This window comes from Ictidomys tridecemlineatus, chromosome 8 (genome assembly GCF_052094955.1).
Source record: "Ictidomys tridecemlineatus isolate mIctTri1 chromosome 8, mIctTri1.hap1, whole genome shotgun sequence".
Classification (NCBI taxonomy): Eukaryota; Metazoa; Chordata; class Mammalia; order Rodentia; family Sciuridae; genus Ictidomys; species Ictidomys tridecemlineatus.
In genome coordinates, this window is record NC_135484.1 from 96,610,638 (window position 1) to 96,628,256 (window position 17,619).

Sequence of the window (17,619 nt, forward strand, 5' to 3'; positions counted from 1 at the left end):
CATGGTTGGTGACCATCTGGATGATCAGTACTGGCATAGGACAACATGCTGGACTTCTATAGAATGTGCTGGCCTTACTGCTATGTGGAAAGACACAGTGTTCTTGCAAGATCTCACGTTTGTGAGGATGAAGTCATTTCTTAATTTCTTAGGTATTACATGCACTGAAGGACTATGAAGATTGGGACTGAGTTGTCTGACCAGGGCCCTGTTTTCATGAACATATTCAAAGTTTGGAGTTTTGACATTTTTCTCAAATGTGATATAGGCAGAATATTACATTTGACACCATTGAAAGAAATGACTGCCATTAAGCTTTAAACTTGAGTCCTATGTGTGAGATCACATGGATTTGGACATTTTTTAAAAATTAGGTATTGGGGATTGAACCCAGGGGTGCTTTACCACTATGCTATATTTTCAGCCCTTTTTAAAATTTTGAGACAGGGTGTCACTAAGTTGCCTATACTGGTCTTGAACTTGCAATCCTCCTGCCTCAGCCTCCTGAGTGTTATTTATTACAGGCATGTGCTAGGCTTGTGGACTGTTCTTTAAGTAATTATTTTATGAACTGAATTATTACATTATAGGGTATTGGTATCTGGGATGCAACATTCATAACAGAGTTAAATCTATAGACTCAAGAGTCAAATATTGCCATCATGAAAAACATTTGCTGTGGCACTTTGCAATCTATTCAAAATCCAAAAAAAAAAGTATCCTCCCATAAATGCTGACATTTTGCTCCAGGAAAAAATACTTCACTTGTTATACCCAGCATTCTCACAGAAATAAATCATTTAGTTTTATATAATTAAGACATTATTTTTTGAGGTAGATATTTAAAATGAAGCATAATTTTCTTAAGTCTATTTTGAAATGTCTTCTTTAAAAAAAAATCTACAAAATGCTTCAAATAATAGAACTGACTTCAAACCTTTATTGGCCCTGACTTGCAGCAATGTGGTTGGATGTTTTGTATTGAGAAACTTTTTATTTTTTCCCCCTTGTCTAGGGTGACCCTGGACTGCCTGGGAATCCTGGCTACCCTGGACAACCTGGTCAAGATGGTAAGCCTGTGAGTACTGAAAGCTTAGTCATCTCCAGTACTGGGATTATAGTGTCAAAGTAAAAATTGCACTGGGCACGGCTAAACAGGCAAAGATGACTTTATTCAAGACTACTGCCCTCAGGGAGAGAGAACTGGCTCAATGCTGCTGAAACAAAGGGAGAAAGAGAGGTTTTAAATGCTGGGCATGCTAATAGAAAAGTACTGGAGGACTTAGAAGGAAGGTGGGGTTTTGAGGTGGAACACATTGAGTTATTCCTCAGTTTTTCAAATATTTTATTCCGTGATTAGCCCATCTGTATTTGCTTCTATTTGGCACCCATTAAAGATAGTCTCCAGCTTTGCAAGATCAGGATGCTGTCTTCCCTGAGGCTGATATAAAAAGGATGGAAAGGAGGTCCTTGAGAAGCCATTCCTAGGTTGTAAAACTAGTAAGAAGCTATTAAAAATATTTGTATTTCAAAGAGAGGCCTAATATTGAATCATTTTCTAAAGTAAATGCTCTAAGAAAAGCAAAGTCAGGTAGAATAAGAAAGATAGCTACCTAAATTTAGTCAAAGTGAGGGAAACATTACACTCAGTGTGGCCAAAAAAGCAGCATTGTTGACATAGGGTTGCCTGGGGATCAGATTTGATGAGGTCCTTTCGAGTGCTTTGTAGCTACGGATGGTGTGTGAGTGCAGGCCTAGAGCAGGCATTGTGCTCCTCTGTGCTGTTCTAGACACTTCATGATCCTATTTCATGATTATATACATCTTTACTACAATGAAAAATATTGACCAGGGACTTTCAGTATCATGATAAATCGATAAAACCTTTTGTCTTTTCTTTTTATGTATATGGAAGTTTTCAACTTAAAAGTCTTTTCAAAGGTGATGTTATTTTAAAGAATATATTCACTGAAGCACACTTATAATCTGATTAAATAAATAATATTATCTAAGATTCTAAGAGAAATTTAGGGATACAGAAAGGGAATGTAAATCAACTTGAAAGCATTTTATGCAATATTTATAGATAAGTCATCTGTCATCATGTTTGCAGAAGTAAATAAATATCAAGAATTAGCTTTGGAATATTAAAAAATAGTTTTCACCAAGAAATATTTCTCCTGAGAGACTTTATCATGAAGGAGTGGGAAGGTTTGTACTGTGAGTCAATAGTTTTCAGGAAGTCAGGCTTGTTGGCAAATTCCTGCAATCCTAATGGCTTGAGAGGCTAAGGCAGTAGGATTGCAAGTTCAGAGCCAGCCTCAGCAACTTAGTGATACCATAAGCAACTTAGTGAGACTCTGTCCCAAAATAAAAAAGGCTGGGGTTATGACTCAGTGGTTAAGCACCCCTGAATTCAAATCTTGATATAAAAATGGTGATGATGATGATGATGATGGTGGTGGTGGTGGTGATGATGTTGTTCAATAAAGAGCCAGAGGCCTAATGTTGAATCATTAAGACTCCTATCATCAGGAGAGTTACTTAAATCCCTGAGAAAAGTTTGCTAATGGATTTAGTACAAAAACAAAACAAGACAAACAAGAACAACAACATAAAAGAAACTAGGCAACCTTTGAAACTGTGTTAATATACTGAGACCTTTGACCCCAGCATTGCATGGGAAGGGCTTAGATAGTAGGTGAGCCCCTCTAGAGAGGTAATAGGTAATAAAGGAATGGTCATCGGGAACTGCTGTATGATTGAAACTGTGCTGCTCAGCTGACCATGGGGGTTTATTCTGAGTGTGATGGCAACCAGGGATTTTGAGAAAGGAAGTGACTTAACTGGGTTTACAACTTCAAAGGATAAATATGAATATTACCTGGAGAGTAGCTTACATGGGGGCAGGTGTGAAAGGAGGGAGATCATGTGGAGATTATTTCATGATGCTAAGTAAGAGGTAAGAGTAGTGGACTAGAATGATGTGGCAGAAGAGAGAAGTAGTCAGATTCTGACTAATCATCTCATTTAAAGCTGACCACAGTGCCAACAAATTTATATGTTGGGTATGGAAGAAAGAGAGATGTTGAAGAAGTCACAAAGGATTTTAGTTTGAGTAACTGGGTGAATTGTGGTGTCATATACTGCCCTGGGCAAGGCTGTGGGAGATGTAACTTTTGTGGGGAGAATCAAGAATGCATTTTTGGACAATTGGAGAATCCAGTTGTGAGTCACCATATAGCTGTATTCAAGGTCATGGGAGCAAATGAAATCATTTAGGGAATGAATCCAGACAGAGAAGAGAAGGGGACAGTGGACAGGGCTTAGGGCTTAGAGGAGCAAGAGGCAGAGGATCAGCCAAGGAAATAGGAAGCACTGATCAGTGATGCGGGAGGAAAACCAGGAGAGTATGGTATCCCAAGGGGTGGAAGCATTTCAAGAAGGGAGTGTTCAGTTATGTCATTGTTGTCAAGAGGTCAGAAAAAGTTGGGGCTTACGATTAGACTGTTGAATTTGCTATATAGACGTTACTAAAGGCCTTGATAACGGTGCTTCTGGTAGGATGGTACAAAAGATGGATTGGAAGAGATTCATGGGAAGAGTATGAGATGAAATGGTAACTGAGTATAAATGTTTCTCCTAAGGATATAAAGGGGAGCAGAGAAATGGAGCAGTAGAATGGGAATGACGTAGGATGAGAGTAGATTTCTTTTAAAGGTGGGGGTGTTGTATCAGTTTTATCATGATGACAATGAGGTAAAAAGAAAAAATGGGAGATTTGAGAGAGATTTGTAGGAAAATGAGTAGACAAGAGGGCATTAACTTCAGTTAGGAAACAAAAGTTTCACCTTGATAAGAGGATGGACAGTTAAACTTTTCTGTGGGTACAGAAACAGCAAGGATATGTATTTTGGGGAAATACATAGAATATGTATTTTGAGAAAAATTATCAGATTACTTATACTGAATTCAATTCAATTAAAATAGAAACCTAACATCTTTGCTTTTGAATTTATCTTTAGCTTCTGTTTTTTGGCAACATTGCCTTGGAATTTCTGTTTTAATCCAGCCTTTATTCACTTCAACCTAAGCTGTCTTTATGACCTTGTGCATTTTCTCACTGCAGTTTCTCGTTCCACTAAGATACTTCCCTGAGGTCCTATGTGAGTTCTGCCCTAATCACACTTGGGTGAGATGACTTTTATAAATATGAGTCCTCCTGCCTGGAGATCCCTTTCCTGGGCTCTACTATTTTTATGACTGGCAGCTGAGGTGATGAACCAAATCCCAAACAGGTAGACTTTACAGGCTGGCATGTCACCTGTCAACACTGCATAATGTTGTGGCACATCCCTGACAGCACTGGTAAATTATTTCAGCTATTGTTTTCTTCAGGGATAAGAAAATCCTAGGCAATGATGGGAGGTGAGTGCTGATCAGGCCCTCCATGGGTTATCAGCCCTGTTTGCTCTAAACATTTTTTTAAAAAATCTTTCCTTGAATGAAGTGCTAGGGATTAATTATAGTTAGCTTCATATAATAAACTTGGATATTACTCTATAATCTGATTTAAGATATAGAAGACTTATTTCCTCATCTAATTAAGCACCTGTGTAGACATGTTTTGAATATATGTATATGTGTATAATTTTATGTTAAGTATATCTGTGCAGTATCTGATAGTAAAATCAAAGAATAAAAGCAAGCAAGTGTGGTGAGCAGAATCATGGTCCCCTGCATGTTCACATCTCAAATTTCAATACTCATGAAAATGTTATCTTTTATGGCAGAAGATGTTGTGCAGATGTGATTAATTTAAGGATATTGAGATGGAATCATTTTGAACTATCTGGATGTTCCAGTGTAGTCGCAGGTTCTTTAAAGAAGAAAGCAGGAGTGTGAATCGGGGAAGGGTTTTTGATGATGATGATGATGATGGAAGCAGAGATCAGAGTGAGGTGCCCAGGAGACAAGAGATCAAAAGAAGCTTCCAGACTCTGGAAAAGAGAAGGGATGGATTCTCCCTTAGAGCTTTCAGAAGGAGCAAAGCCCTACTGACACCTTGATTTAGCCCCCTAAGACCTCTTTCAGACTTCTGACCTCCAGAACTATAAAATAATAAGTTTGTGTTGTTTTAAGCCACTATGTTTGGGTTAATTTGTTATAGCACCAATAAGAAACTGAGATATCAACCCAAATCCTGTTTTCCCCTAAGTCTGACTTTTTCTTAAATTCTCCCCACCCCGCCCCCATTTCTCTCTCTCTGCAGGAGATGTGAGATTGGGTGGCCAAGCAGGAAGAGAAAGCAAGCCTGTGAGCCAGAACAGCTGAGGGTCATTAGAGTGTGTCCAGGGCCAGCACCCAGCTGGAGTGGGAAGGTGTGGGTGGAGCCTCTGGCTGGCTCTTGAAGCCATCTGGACCAAGGAAACTTGGATGGAACAGTTTGCAGGGAATTCTGCTTTGTTTGGATTTGGTTCTGTACAATCCCCCTCAATAAGCAATTTGAATCTCTTTCACACATTATAACCAGGCCAAGTCAATTGAAGCTTTAAATAGTAAATTATTCCACTCTGGAGAAATACTAATTTTCATAAGGAAAGTGCATTCAACCAAAATTTTAAGAGTGATTTCCAATCCTTCCATTTCTTTCTCACTTCTCTTTCAATCCACTAACTTCTATAATGCAGTGTCTGAGCATATTAATATTTATTCTTTTACTATGACAAAGGAAAGATGGGGAAAATATTTATATAGTCTGCTAGGTAATTCAGGGTGGTACTACTAAAGACATTATACTGATAGGACATTGATTGTTAAAGAAGGCCATATGTGGAAACACAAATAGGACTAGTTTAAGATTTTATAAGAGTTTATATTTTAAAAGTGCTTGTTTCTGTTTTCTGTCATTATTGGTAATTCTTCATGAAGTACTTTATTTAAAAAACAAAAAAGCCCTAGCTAGTAATTGGGTAAATCTGGGGCTGTATTGCTGTTTACAGAGTTGCTTTGCTTTTATGGTCTTCAGTTCCTTCATCCAGGAAATGAGATGATAATGCCTGGTAAGCACTAGTTTCTCTCTCAGCCTGAGTTTTTTGATTACCTGAAGTCTATCATATTTCTAAGATATAAAGATGAGATAGTTGAGGCCATAGAATACTGGAAATGATTTTCCATATCAGTGGTCTTAAGAAGTGAGTTGGGGAGAATGACAGCACAGTGCTATCAGCAGACAAAACAGTGGGTTGGTCAGTAGATGATACCCAGTGGTTCAGTACCCCCTTTGCCTTGCCCTCTTCAAATGTGCCTCTGAGTAGGCTAGAGATATCAGAGATCCCAGCTTCCATGAAGAATTGACTCTTATAGAAGGGATAGGAGAGGTGGGGAATTGAAAAAAAATCATATGACTTGTTAAAGTATAAAGTGCATTTGGAAGAAGGTTAGTAGGAAATGAATTTGGATAGGTAGGACAGAGAGAAGGGAGGGAAGAGCACATAAATCAGACCATTGTGATAATATTGGCTTTTAGTTGGTGTGAGTTTCAGAGCCACTCATACAGAGAAGTGACGTGATCTAAATTATTTTTTAAAAGAAATTATCCTGGCTTCTGGGTTGACAATAGATTTTTTTAGAGTGACAAGAGCAAAGGCAGGGAGAACAGCCAGGAAGTTCCTGCAGCCCTCCAGGAGTGAGGCAATGACCATCAGGGTCAGGGTGGTGGCACTGAGGTGAAGAGTACTGCTCCTGTCCCTGGGGTGTTTTGAAGTGAGAGTCCACAATATTTGCCGCTATGTTGGATATATTTTGGAGAGGAAGAGGGAAGTCAGGGAAAGCTAATGGGGTGTGGGAGAATGGGGAAGCCATTACTGGGTGAGGGAGTTATGAGTGGTAGGGAATGTGTTGAATCGATATATTAGACATTCTAGTAGAAATTTTGAGGTTGCAAGTGAATAGAGGAAGTCTGACATTCAGGGTGAAATCCCTTTCTTGCAAAGTGTCTTTTCTTGTCCTTTGTTTTCTGCAGTGACTATTGAGTTTTTCTATAAACCAGTAAGAGCTTTTTTGATGCTTTGAGAAAATTAATACTATATTATATGTTGTATGTATTTATTTTGACTATGCATTGGCTTATAGTTTTGTTTTAATTTGTAGAAATGAAAAATTCCCAGAATCACATATTTTCTGTTTTTGTTTCTTCTAGTGTTATTTTTTTTGGAACATTATGTACTATACTATATGTTCATTTACTTTAATTTAACTGTATTATGATTTTAATGACTTTTAGTTTTTTTATTGGGAATTTATTTTAGTATTTGGGGTGACATGAAGTTCCCAAAAGACTTGGGGAATTTGGACAACAGGCTATTCTAACATAGTGAAATCTAACCGCAGTAAATATGTGGCTCCTACTTGTCCATGAGCTGTTATTTAACTAAGGTGAAAATGGGATCCACATATGTAATGGGGTTGCCTAATAGGCAGATGCAGGTTTTGACACAGGTAGTAGACATGTAACAGGTACAGTGAGAAGGATGACAGCCCTGCCTCTGGCACACTGGATTTGATTCAGAATTCTACAGAGACATGCAGGAACTGAAATTATTCAGAAGAGAGTAACTGGGAGAGTTCAAGAGTTCAGAAGACAGTCTGTGAGGGAAGAGTTCTTGTGCTTCAGGTGTTAGTCCAAACAAAAGATGCTGTTTCCAAATATTCAGGAAATCATGTATAGAATAAGAGGAAAGTGAAGTAAACCAGCCCTGAGGTGTGCAGAGTGATTAATAGTAAATATAGGACCTATGAGACAAGCTCTTCATGCCTTCCTGCTTTCAGACCCTTAACTTAATAAGGTGCCAACTGTGGGCCCAACAGTTTAAGGGCTATAGAGAGTTGGGAGCTGAGTGCCATAAAGATTAAAGAAGTGGAATATGAGATACATCAAGATGAAGGCCAAAGGGATGGCTATTATTTAATTTGAAGATTATAAGAGGCAGTGTAATCATGAAATGTATGAAACATCCTTCTAAAGAGAAGAGTGTCTGCCTGAACCTCCTTCATTTCAATCTAGGTTCCTTAGCAGAAAGATCTATTGTCTCACTTTCTTCCATTGCCATTTAACTCTCTTCCTATTTCCCTCCCTCTCCCTCCTTTTCCTCCCTTTCCTTTCTTTCCTCTTTTTCTTCCCTTTCCTTTCTCCCTCTCCCTCATCTCTCTCTCCTTTCTTCCCTCTCTCCTCATGAGTCTCAATGATAAACTAAAAGGTGAACCATTTTCCTTGAATGAATTATTCTATAGTATACTAGGGCACTTTATTTCCCTTTTCTGCAATAAAATATTATTTAAAACTTGTGTCTTCACCCAATACAGTGGAGATCACCTGTAATCCTAGCTACTCAGGAGGCTGAGACAGGAGGACTGCAATTCCAGGCCACCTGGGCAACTTAGAACTTTTCTCAAAATGCAAAGGGCTGGGGCTGTGTAGGTCAGGGGTAGAGTGCCCTGAGTTCAGTCCCCACTACCAAAGGGAAGAAAACTCCCCGCCCAAACCAATCTTAGGTCTTCTTAAGGCTTTGGGCAAAGCTTACCTGACTAGCTAATTCATTCTTTTCCTCACTTTCCTTCTATAAAAATCATGTAGCTATTTCCCTGTTTGTTTCCCAGGTTGATTACTTACATTTTACATATCATTCGTAGTATATATAATATGACAATGTATTTACACCTTATATACACACATTACTGCCATTTGTATATTAAGCTCTTCAAGAAATTCTTCAGTGATACAAGTAGCATATATGATGTTAAAGATAAGTTCTTATGTTGTGTCATCTTTGGCAGAGCTATTTCTACCATTACAGCACTCAGTAGTGACAACTGGTTGGACTCAATATTCATTTGTTTGTTTTCTTACTTATTCATTCATTTACTCATATGCCCTGTATGTATTGGTATTTACTGTGTTCCTGGCACTCTTCTAGGCCAAGGGAATAGAGTGGTAAACAAAACAAACAAATAAAAACCTCTGACATTTTGAAGCTCACATTCCATTGTGCAGAAACAGAAAATACACACACACACACACACACACACACACACACACACACACACCACGCACAATCATATGGTGTTGAATTCTGTGGAAAAAGGCATCATAGGGCCATAAGAGGTGGAATGTGTGCTATTGAAACCTCCCTTTGAATATGAAAAATTCAGGTTGTAAAATAAGAATTATTAAAAATGGTACCAGCTACCTTAAAATGGGTTGTGCATTCTTGGCCAGGCTTAGTGGTACATATCTGTAATTCCAGCTACTTGGGAGGCTGAGGCAGGATGATCAAAGGTGTGAGGCCAGTCTGGGAAACTTATCAAGACTCAAAAGAAAATAAAAAGGATTGGGGATATAGCTCAGTTGTAGAACACTTGGCTAGTATGTGCAAGGTCCTGGATTCAATCCTTTGTACAGATGGGGGAAATCAAGGTTGTGCATTCTTCTTTTTAAGGAAGCTTATTATAACGTTAAGTGTAACCTTACTTAGAGAATGAAGCACTTCAATAAAATTAAATTAATTCTACAGGTCTTAGAACTTAGCTTTCTCTGCAGAGATTATTTCTCAAAGATAGACAGTGCTTTTCATTTCAAGGCAAGTTGTTATTCATCATTCATACACCTTTCCTTAGGGAAGACAGAATAAGATTTAGAAATTTCCTTTATAGCAAATGCAGTTTGCTTTAATTTGAAGTAGAAATTCTATTTAGTTCATAATAGTATATAGCTTCTCACTGTCAAATATATTTTTATGTTAGTCTATGAAGTATTTTTGTTTTTGTGCTACTTTATACTTTGCCACCAATTCAACTATATTTTCCTCCAGAGTGCCTCTCTTCATCATTGGTATCATCAGCAGTGACATGTCAGTGATAGAGACCTGGGCATCATTTCACAACTGCAGAATCCGTACCTCCCTCAACCTGTCATCCTCTTAGAACCCATACAACTGAGTTGCCTCATGTTGAGCCTCCTACTCTTTCTTCCCTGCAGGAGGCTCCCATCTGGTGTCCATGGCTATCTCTTGTCCCCTCTGATCTCCTCCACAGTGTAGCAAGGGATCTTTTCAGAGCTTAGTCTGATTGTGTGATCCTCCTTTGTTAAAATGACTTTAGCGGCTTGGATAAAGATCATAATCCTTAAAACTCACAAGCCGCACAGGTAACCTCCACTCTATTATTTCAGACTTCCTTAGCTTTCTGTCTTTCTAGCTCTGTGGACCTGGTTTATCCTATCTTGCCACATGGTATGTTGAAGGGCTTCCTCTTGTGAATTGTTCTTCATTTTCTATTCCTTTGAGCTTGTTTATTAGCAAAGCTTCCTCTTACTGCTTATGCTTCACCTCCCATTGCATCACAGTTTTCCTTAAAACTTAGCTCAGGTATAATTGTTACATATATTCATTTGTTTGTTTGCTTACATATTCATTCATTTACTTATATACTCTGTATGTATCGGTCTGTTATTTAATTTGAGTAATTAGTTAAATCATATCAAACACTTATCTAATAATTGAGTTAGCTAACAAAGAAACTAGTTTTTATGTTAGTTATACTTGGAAAGACAAAGATATTTTAATTTTCTTGGAGTTCCATTGCATAGAGCTACAAAGTATGCCAGACGAGAAGACCCCCAGAGGACATTAAAAGTACACACTTGATTTTTGTTACCTAGTTTCCCTGACTCCCTACCAAAGAGAGTTGGAATTTTGGAAAATTTTGAAGAAACTTATGTAATAAAATAAGCTTGAAATCACATTCTTTCATTTTTAAAAGCAGGGTGAGATCAAAATAATTTCTCTGGAATTTGTTCTCATTTTAAGTTTATAATATTAAAGGAAAATAATTTATCCTCCTCACTACTTTGAAAATTTAGTTTAAGTATATATTGTGTGTAATGATTAGAATTAGGCTTAGAAAAAATGGTGACCCAGGCACATTTGGAGATTTTGTTTTCTTTAATATTCATTTCAATGCTATATATATTTCCTGGAGCAATGCAACTATGAATCATGGAAGAAAACTAAATTGATTCTGTATCCTTAAACCCTACAATTTGGCAGTGAGAATTTTTTTTCCCCTAAAATATGACTCATTTACAAAGAGACCGAACATGGAAAAGACCTAAGTGCTGTCAGAAATCTTGTGGGTGGGGGTGGGGGTGGGGTGGGTATTTGGATCTGCTAATAATTACAAAATTGCAAAATTAATATCAGAATATGATAGGAAAGATGCGGTTGTAACTGAAACACAGAAACTCATGTTTTCAGAAAACAAAAGCTCAGACTATAGAAAAAGCTTATGATTTTTCCTATTTTAGGGTACTTTTCTTGTTTTAGTGTACCCTACTATGAGTCAACCAATGTTTTATTCCTTGCTCCTCTTGGAAATTGTTGTGCACTTCCCTGTTAACCTTTATTTTCCTGATTTTTCGCCCAAAATGTGTCTCTCTGAATTCTGTCCAGTTTCTGTTGGAGTTTTGCCTTGGGATCCCCCAGGTTGGATGTGGTTATGGTTTTCTTTATTTTGTTACTAAGCATGTTTCCTCTCACTTCTAAAATAATCTTTGAATTTATTTCTGCAGCTAAGATTTCAGAGATGCATCTCATTGTGAGTTTGAAGAAGACATATCCCACAACACTCTCATATTGTGGGAAATGCTTATTATTCTTACATTGCATTTCCTCCCCAAACAGACAAGCAGCTGTCATGAAACACACTGAGACCATGTTTGTATGTTCAGCATAGTTCTGTGTAAATGTGGAAAGGGCTTAAATCAGAATGAGGATGGCTTAAATCAGAATGAGGATGTCAGGACCTTTGGTTCCCAAAGCACTAAAGATGGCTGTTAAACTTATAGAGTAACATTCTGCAAAGGTGTTCTTGTGGCTTTGGACCTTAGTCATTGAGTCTGAAGAAAAGAAATACTCACTGATTGAATTCCTAACATATGCCAGACATTTTCACCTGTGACTGCCCTTTACTTCTTTTCAAAAGTGAAGTGGGTATTATTATTGTATCTTGTGGTATAAAACCAAGCCTTTGGTAGTCCAAGTGGCTTAGCCAAAATCCCATAAAAAGTAAAGGGAGGAGCAAAAATTCAGCCCAAGGTCTTTTCCAATTTCAAAATTCATTGTCTTTCCACTTCACTGTGTTGCCTCCCAGGATTTGGGGATTTGATGACTCTGTCTGAGGTCACATGATGAGTCAGAGGTAAGCTGGGAATAAGTTTGGGGCATCTCCACATTTTTTTTATCCCATTATAAAAGGATGCATCCTCTATATCAAATACATCCAATCAACCTACTCAAAGAGGGGAGACAGAATAGCAGCTTTGGCTCTATAATAAAATATTAATTTTCTTAAAAGTCATAAAGCAGATATGACATTTGATTTAACTTTTGGAAAAATCTGAAAAAAAAATAGTTCATTAAATGTGAACTTTGCAGATGACCAACCATTTTGATCAATAGCCAATCTCCTTGGTAACTTTCTTTTGAGGAATTTTATGAACATTCCTTTCCTCTGGGCATTCACAATTGTAAACAGTTTAAAAAGAGTCTGGAAAAATGGACCTCTGTGAATCTGATGAGTCATTCTAGAATGGTCAGATCTGATGCCCTCTGAAGCATTTTCTGATAAAGGTTGTTCCCACTGGCTCTGCCAGGTTACTAACTATATAACTTCAGGCAAGTTACTTAACTTTCTGTGCCTTCCTTTCCTAATCTGAAAATGGGTATACTGTAAAATCTACATTAAACAATGGTTTTGTGGATTGATAGATAGAAAGAATTCTGTGTAGAAATGATAAATATGATATAAATCATTGCTGTTCTCTCCCTGCCCACCCATTATAAGAGCCTGTTGTAAATCATGTTGGATTATCCAGAGAACACATAGAGGTCATTTAAGGAATTGAAAGTCATTCTAAGTGGTGGCATTTATAAGTAATCTAGTTCTTCTCATTGATAGCAGTGACAGTCATATCTTATTCCAAAGTGGCGGAAGGAAGGAAATTCAGGGAGAACAAAAGGGATAGAGAGGTCTGAGCAAGTTCTAGGAATGTGGACTTTTTTCTTTTGACTGATCTTTAAAACATGAACTACAGTGTATTACTAAATTTTATACTGTAAACTACACAAATGTAACACAAAGAGATTTTACGTGCTTGTGTATAGCGTGGATAACCATAAGATAAATTTTTCCAATGTTTGATCAACCAAAAATATACCTAACAATGTGTTCAATGCTGTAAATACAGAGATGAGTTGGACTTAGTTCATCATCTCAAGGGGATACATAATCCCTGACACTGAAACACTGCCAGTCCAAAGAGCAGATGGTGGGCTTGAAAATTGCTGGTTGCCTTGTATAGAGTATGGAAAAGTTGATTATGAGGCCAATTATTGTCTGGTGAAGTGAAATATTTGAGGATTTGACAAAGGGACTTGAGAAAATTTTGAATTTGAGAAATCATGGAGAAAACATAATAATATACCTTGTGAGGAATTGAATAGGATATGAAGGAGAAGATGGTGGTTGCTAATAAAAATTCAATAGTCATTTTCATTCTGGAAGTGACTGAAAAAGCAGTTTATAAGACAGGAAATGTAAATCTGTTTAAAGGGAGATTAACATAATAATAACATAAGATGGAATTTTCCAAGATGACCATTATTATTATTGTTACAGCCAGCAAAGACTATTAGGAGGACTATTTGAAAATATGAGTAGAAAAGCCGGGAATTATAATGTCTCTAAAATTATAGTTAAGATTGTACTGACAAGTGAGTGGGTGACTGTGAAGGCTAGAATATACACGCATGAATACCACATGGAATTGAAGCTTTGGGATTTAAGAATGGAGATGTGCTTGGAAACTGAATGAGATATCTGTTAATACTATTGACCATGGCTACTTGTGTCCAAACAGAGAAGAAAAAAATCAGAAGTTGACAGAGTACTAAATGTCTTTGTAGGTGCTAAGTGGTCCAAGTTAACCTGATGTGGGCCCCAGGAAACCTAAATAAATATTCAGGGTTCTCAAGATTGTGAAAACATTAGTTTCCCAGTGCTGAGTGAAGATGAATCATTTGCTTCTGTCTGAAAGAGTTGTGCTATTTTACCAAGGGACCAGTTTTTGGAGGGTCATGTAAGAAGCAGTGGAGTTAAAAGTGACTCCTCTCTTCTCCCACCCTTAGCAGACAATTGCTTTGGGGATTGAGGGGGAACATTTTACAGCCACATTCCTGGGTTTAACAGTGGCTTTATAAACTGAGTAATCCAAAGGTAGTTATAGACTTAATATAAAGAATAACATTCATCAAGATTTACTTAATTCCAAGGATTAATAGATTACCATTAATCAGGCAGTTTCAAAAGTATTTTACATGTGTCTAATCCTCTAACATTCGTAGGTGTTTTTCTCTTAAATGTGTCGAATGTGCTTGTATCATGCAGAACATTTCTTTGGGAGCTCTGTATTTGTAGAACATTGACTCAGTGTTTCCATGCCAAAATCTTCTTTTGAATTGAAGAATCTGTGGATATTTTTTATTGATCTAGAGAAATTTAAAACCTTTTTCTATATGTTTTTCAAAGGATTTCATTAAGATTGGAGGGTATGCATGCTTTATTAAGTGTTTTATGCTTTGCTATTTTATGCTTTGCTATATAAGTTTTAAGTATGAGAAACCTGAGAAAAGAATGAATACTAAATGTAAAGCTATTCTTTGAAAATATGATGAAATATCAATTATTTGTTTCTTTTTATTTAGGGATATCAGGGAATCTCAGGATCACCAGGTGTTCCAGGACCTCCAGGAATGCAAGTATGTGATCCATTTTTACACAGTTTATAAATCTCACTTTTAGTGAACCAAAGACATAATTAACAGAATTTAATTTTGTGGTTAATTTAGGGCTCTCGAGGACTACCAGGTTACAAAGGAGAACCAGGGAGAGATGGCCAAAAGGTAAATACACATAAATAAAAGTGGAGTCAGTAGTTTTGTCATTTAAAATTGAAAAAGAATTATGTATAATGGCTCCATGTGTAGTGTTGGTGAATTTGTCAGTGGCCATTGGCCAGTAGAGCTCACAGAAGGCTTTTGTCACTAGATGACCACCATCAGATGCAAGTTGGCATTGCCCAGATAATATGTTCTCTTCCTGTGGTTGAGCTCCCTTTTCAGAGGGAGTGAAGCACATATCAGTGTAATGTGTTATTGTGTTAGCCTTAGGCAGCCCAGTCCTGCATGTCTAGTTCCATTTATCTGGCAAGTGGTCTACTGGCTTAGCCTTACCTGACTTCTCCTGTAGGTTATTGATGGGTATACACATTTCAATTACTGCCTCTGTTTACAGCTCTGAGATTTGCTGTGTTTTCCATTGAAGTACATGTTCTTTAAATCTGTTAGTACCTTCCCATGGGCAAAGTCACTGCCTATTGGCCCTGGTAGCTTGTCCATGCTCAAGATATATTTTTGTATTTGTTTGAATTCCTGTGTTGATTGTTAGCTTAATTCCTAGAACACAATCTCATTTTAAGTTTTCAGGGAGGCATTCTGCTATTTGATCCAGATAAAAACCCTATAGTAATCTTCTCATGCCAACTTTGCAAATTGCTTACCTTTGGAATATAAAGTGCATAACATGCACATCTCAGAAACACTGATCTAAACTTTACCCATTTTATGTTTTGATGGTTGCATAACATCACAACTATTTAAAATGTATCTCTTGAGTCTGATGGCTCAGCTATTTTCAGGGTATTTGGTTTGGGGCAAGTTATTTAATGTCTTCAAATCTTATTTTCTTTATTGACAAAATGGGAATTTCTTTATAGGTTTATTGGGAGAATTAAGCAAGTATGGTTACTGGCTTAGGGATTTTTTAATACAAATGATGGTTTTATTGTTCTGTTTGTTTATCAAGTAACATGATTATAGATGGAATATAGTACAGGTTGGGCTGGCATGGGTTAAAGCAGTAACGAAATCACATAGAAAGATTAGTGACTGGAAAAAAAACAGAAAAAAAAGATGAAATAGGTAAAGGCAGGTTTATAATATGTAGAGAAATAGAGTAGGTAAAGCAAAAGCAATAGTTTACCTAATTCCCAAAGCAGAAGTATTAAGTCCTGTTGTCCACAGAGGTGACCTTGGTCATCCATGTGTCCTTTTAGCCCCTGAGCAATCTCTACCAGTTTCATATGAAAGAGGAAACTTTAGAGACAGTATAGAGAAGGACAGACAACAAAAATGGAAAGTGTCTTACATATTCATGCTCTGGGGGCATCATGAAGCAGCTAAACCTCTTTCAGATGAACAGGGATTCCATTTGGAAGTTGAGGATACATATTCTGAGGAACCTAGGTGCAAGCCACATCTCCTGTGTTCTAGTTGAAAGGATCATTGCTCTCTTTACATTCTCACAAATAACCTGATGGGGATGGGAATGTGCTGTTTTACCAACAGTTCAGGGGGATGGGATGTAAAAAAAGTTATGCATGTATCTGGGTATTTATTATGCATGTATCTGATATTTATGAATGAATGAAAAAATGACTTACTTTTTCCTTTAGTGGAGTTTTAGGGATCAAATATATGTATTTATTTGTACATCTTAGAAGGACTTGAGCAAAATTTTTATAGGAATAAATGTGCCTTATTTAAAAATAAAATAGCAATAATAATTGTACCATAGCATCTTTAACTGCTCTACTGTTTTGGGTTATTGGTCTAACTAAAATACAGATGCATAAATTTTACAAAATCGTATGTTCTACAGGAGAAGAGAAGACAAGTAAGATGTGGTTGATGCAGGGGCCTTTGTTTTCAGATCAGTAATGTTTTCATTCAGATTTGCTTGTTTTATGAAGTTCATTGTTGAAATTAAACTCTGATTTGACAGACTGAGACTAAAACCATCATGTGCTACTTCCAGGTTTCCTCCTCATGTTCCATGGGGCTTCTGAGAATTCATTATCCAGAGTTAAATAATTTGCTAAGTTAGTAAAAGACTTTCCCTTTTTTGTTCCTTTTCAACATGGTTTCTTGATTTTAAGAAATGGAAAGGTTAAAAAGTATAACCCTGAGACGTATCTGTCTTGTGGTAATTTAGGAGATGTTTCCTACCTAGGTATTACACTAGTGGCCATTGGGAGGTTGTTCCACATGATGCTGTTCTCCATTAGGATATTTTCCCAGAATAATTTCCATTTTGTGGCTTTTCTCTGAAGATTCTCACAGTACAAGTTTCTACTTGGAGATAATTAACATTAGATGTACTTTTTTTTTCTGTCTTTAACTGTTTTTTCCCCCACATATCAGACAATAGAATGTAGATTTTTAAGGAATTTTTCTCCTTGAACTTACAAAGTCAAAAGGAGCATTTATTCAGCAAATGATCTTTAATTGGTAACTTTTTTTAATTATAGCTTTAAAGCTGTTTTTTTAAAGCTAAAAGATACTTTAAATACTTTTTCATCCTTAAGGATATGTAACATGTTTAAAGTGTGTGGAGAAATATGTTTGTTAAAACTTATATTAACCTGTGATAGTTAACTGATATGTA

At 36.9% G+C, this 17,619-nt stretch overlaps 1 protein-coding gene across 1 annotated transcript in view; it reads left to right on the forward strand.

The window, feature by feature from the left end:
- Col21a1 (collagen type XXI alpha 1 chain) overlaps positions 1 to 17,619 on the forward strand; it is a 169,050-nt gene that overhangs the window by 87,308 nt on the left and 64,123 nt on the right. Inside the window, exons 11-13 of the mRNA XM_078019855.1 lie at positions 1,016 to 1,078; positions 14,820 to 14,873; positions 14,964 to 15,017. Of these exons, the coding sequence (XP_077875981.1) occupies positions 1,016 to 1,078; positions 14,820 to 14,873; positions 14,964 to 15,017 (171 nt within the window). The remainder of the gene's footprint in view (positions 1 to 1,015; positions 1,079 to 14,819; positions 14,874 to 14,963; positions 15,018 to 17,619) is intronic.